The sequence below is a fragment of the Alligator sinensis genome, unplaced genomic scaffold (assembly GCF_000455745.1).
Source record: "Alligator sinensis unplaced genomic scaffold, ASM45574v1 scaffold551_1, whole genome shotgun sequence".
In the NCBI taxonomy this organism is placed as follows: domain Eukaryota; kingdom Metazoa; phylum Chordata; order Crocodylia; family Alligatoridae; genus Alligator; species Alligator sinensis.
Window position 1 is genome coordinate 981,333 of NW_005842526.1, and position 3,870 is coordinate 985,202.

At 45.7% G+C, this 3,870-nt stretch overlaps 1 protein-coding gene across 1 annotated transcript in view; it reads right to left on the reverse strand.

Moving 5' to 3' along the window:
• The window catches only part of LOC102378317 (keratin, type II cytoskeletal 4-like), a 6,681-nt gene extending 4,168 nt beyond the window's left edge, over nucleotides 1-2,513 (reverse strand). Inside the window, exons 1-2 of the mRNA XM_025213399.1 lie at nucleotides 2,001-2,513; nucleotides 605-819 (exon numbers count right to left, since the gene is read on the reverse strand). Of these exons, the coding sequence (XP_025069184.1) occupies nucleotides 605-819; nucleotides 2,001-2,513 (728 nt within the window). The remainder of the gene's footprint in view (nucleotides 1-604; nucleotides 820-2,000) is intronic.
• Between the last annotated feature and the right edge of the window lie 1,357 nt (nucleotides 2,514-3,870).

Here is a 3,870-nt window from a genome sequence, read left to right on the forward strand (position 1 = left end):
CCACTTCCCTGCGAAGTTGGTTCCAGATTTTGGCCACCCTGACTTTAAAATATTGCCTTCTGATCTCTAACCTAAACCTATTCTCCATCAGCTTATGACCATTGTTCCTCGTCACCCCAGGTGGTGCTGGGGAGAAAAGGGCTCTGCCTATTTGCTGTTGATCTCCCCTGATGAGTTGTGATAAAGAATTAGAAGTGTTCGCATGAACCACAGTGATAAGATAGAACTTGACTTTGGGCAAAAATAAATCCTTTTGACTAATTCTCATCATTTCAGTCCAGCTGGACAGATGCTTTAGCAAACACTGAGGCATAGGCGATGCATAGGGAGGATATGGGGGGGGCACGTGCCCCCTCTGAGATTGGCTGCTGCCAAAGCCACCGCTGGCTTCTGCAGGTGGTCGCCGCTCACCCCCCACCTCACACTCCCCACCTCCTGCTGCTGACACCGGTGTTTGTGGTTGCACGTGGTCCCCGCTCACCACCATGGGGCCCCCGCACCCCACCCCAGTCTCGGGCGGCACCAGTCGTTCATGCACTGAAATAATAAAGCTCAAGGAGTGGAGCAAGGAGAGAAGAAAAACAACCAATAGATCACAACCTACTTGCACCTAAACTCATCAACAAGCTTCTTTGCCACACACTCTTTGTTGGATAGCTGTTCCCTTTCACCCAGCAAACACTCCAGCTGCTTCTTCAGCTTACAGATGTAATTCTCAAAGTACGCCTCAAGAGTTTTCCTGGCGGCTGGCATTGTGTGCTGCTGCAAGAGATTCCACTTGGTCTCCAGCGCCTTGTTCTGCTGCTCCAGACATTGCACCTGTCAACCATAATTCAACACATCTTCAAATGGTCTAAAGTTCCTACCAAAGAACTGACTCTACTAAACCAATACCCTGGTTAAGCTGCTCTATGTGACTCAGAAGCAGAGAATGCATTAGTTATTTGGCAAGATAGGTAGAATATATGGCACTTTCAAGTCCAAAGAAAGCAGGAAGATAGCAGGTGTTGCGTGATAGTTTATAATAATAAATATTTATTCAAATATACTTTAAGTTCATATAGTTTCCATTCCATTCCCTTTCATATGTACATCATGGCATAATAATGAAAGAGATATAATTGCTGGTGTTAAACATACAGTATCAAAAACCAACACAATGAATTATAGTATCAAACCATAATGACATAACCCTCATCTCAGGTCTTCTAAGTAGAACTGTGCGCTAAGTATCACAGTCTTTTATTACCAAGTCATGAATGCCCACAGGGATGGCAAATACTGAGCATCCATGAGATCACAAATGAAGGGTAATCTCGCACTGTTTCTATGGTCATTAAAAGTGGCACTTTTATTATTAATTCACATTTAAGAGCAGGGTTAGGCCTATCAGTTCTGTTCCTTTCAATAACCTGTATATTATATCGATTTTTGCCATTCTTGACTGAAAAGAATAATGCACCTGTTTCTGTTCCAGCTAGAATAATATTGTCACAATAGCAAGAAGACTGTTATGTAGTTTCATTAGAGAAAATGAAAGAATGGGCAATACTTGTTACTGAATACCTTTGGAGAATTCAAGGCAAGAAGGACCGCAAGAATCATCTAGTTTGAACTCTTATAGAACACAAGCTAGAAAAATGTACCCATCAATCCCTGCACCAAACCCATAACTTTTGGTTAAGACATTGAGTACTCTTGAGACTGGACATTCAGGTTTTATTTACAGCCTTCACGTGAAGGAGAATTTCCAAAGGGTTAAAGATTTCAGTGCTCTACCTACAGGCAAAACCCAATTCCAATAAAGCAACCTGCAAGCCTTTCCACTTGTAGCAGAAGGCATTTCATTGAGTCACAAGCCAAGCACACAAAGATCATGCTCTGGGCAAGCAGAAACCTTGTGGAAGACTGGAACGGTATCCAGGTCCCAATCAGACATTTACGGGATAGGCCAGGATCTTCACTTTATTAGAACAATGAGAAGTTATTTCCATTCTCACCTTGTCAATGAAGCAGGCAAACTGGTTGTTGAGGCATTTCATCTGCTCCTTCTCCTGGGATCGGACCTGATGTTCCTGTGGATCAACTCCCATGCAGAGAGGCGTTAGAAGACTCTTGTTAATGCAGACCCTTTGGATACCATCACGCTTGCAAGCAGTGTAGCCTCCCAGAGTACCATACCCTTGAACAGTGCCATAACCTCTATGGCCACAAACATCTACCCTGCTGCTAACACTTCCAAATCGTCCAGAGTCAACACCTCTGTAACCTGCCCATCTGTGGCCTCCGGCACCGTAGCCCTCGCTGAGATATCCAGTCCCATGGGGAAGTCTTCTCATTCCACCCAGGGTACAGGCGCTGTTGCTGCTGTAGTCACCCACTTCACATCTTCCAACAGGTGGGCACGGAGAGGCTTTATAGGCTCCACGTCTCTCTACGCCACAGACATCAGAAGCTGAACTGAAGCCTCTTTGTCTATTGATGGATCTTGTCAACCTTCCCGGCCTGCTCATGGTGACTTCTTTGAAGATGAAGTGGGGAGCTGTGCTGCAGCAGAGAAGCAGAGAGCAAAGGGTAGCGAAACCCTTCTAGTGTGACTCTGTGACAGCACTCTATATAAATACATGTGTGTGTGACACTGGGCTTGCTAGGGAATTATTTAGAGCTGCAAGGGTTTGGTTTGCCCAATAGCCATCAGGCAAGCCAAACATGTAGCAGGCAAGGCACCCTAGTAAACATGTACCACTTAATGAAATTATAAGGAATTTCAAAATGCTTGGGGTGCAGGTTTGCTCAGATGACAATAGGTTTTTAAAGCATTCTGCTCATTTAGGCTAATTATAGTCCTCCTGATGTTTTGCGGAGGTGTTGGGCTCAGGCCACCTCTTGGGATGGCACAGTGTGCAGATGTGGCCTTTAAAGGGTGATGCTTTGGTGTCCTTTCTTTCACCAAACTGACAAAAAGCAGCAGGGCAAGACTGGGTAGGCTACACAGTGACAGACTGGAGTCAAACTTGATTAACTGAGGGGAGCTTAACAGGGTCGCAGTTGGAAATCATTGTTTATGTGCAAGAGAACAAGGGCCGCATCCCCACGAGCAGGGATGTGCATTTGCAGCAGCACAGGCGGTCGCGGCACAAATTTGTGCCGCTGCTTTGTGCTGCTGTGCACACCCCTGCTTGTGCAGTTTGCAGAGGGACACATTGTCCCACTACCCCGTGTGCTGCAGAGGGGGCTGGTGAGGGTACAGGGTGCTTCAGTGCAGGGGCTCCACAGTGTGCGGAGATGGGGAAGCAGGCAGCCCTGGGCTGCCTACTCCCCCATCTTCACGTTTATCTGGGCACACAGCATTGTGGTGTGCTTTGTGCCACATTTTTTCCAGGGATTTTTTGTGCTATCCTGGTAGCAAATTTTGCCCACACACAGTTTAACGTGCAACCTATGTGGTTTGTGGCACCGCACAAAGGTTTGCACCTGCACCTCTGGATCCAGCCAAAAAGTTGTGACACAAACTCATGGGATCTTTCATGCTTTTTTCATTCTCCTCGGAGTTCCCTCATCATTATACCGAAAAATGAGACATCAGGGGAATAATTACCAGTAAGCATTGCAGGTCTCTCTGTGGGTTATATAGCGATATGATCAATGCCATCTCAGTTTAGGGATAAAACTTCCCAAGCATCTTCAACAGCTCTTCAGTCATGTTCTCTTGACAAGCCTGTCATTCATTAGACTGGGGGTTTAATAGCCAGTCAGATAAACTCACTGAAGAACTGTACAGGGAACAAAAATAGCCCATGGAGGAAGTTCAGAACATGTTCACAACAAAGACTAAAGAAGAGGAAAAAGTCATTAGTAAGTTAAAGGAGG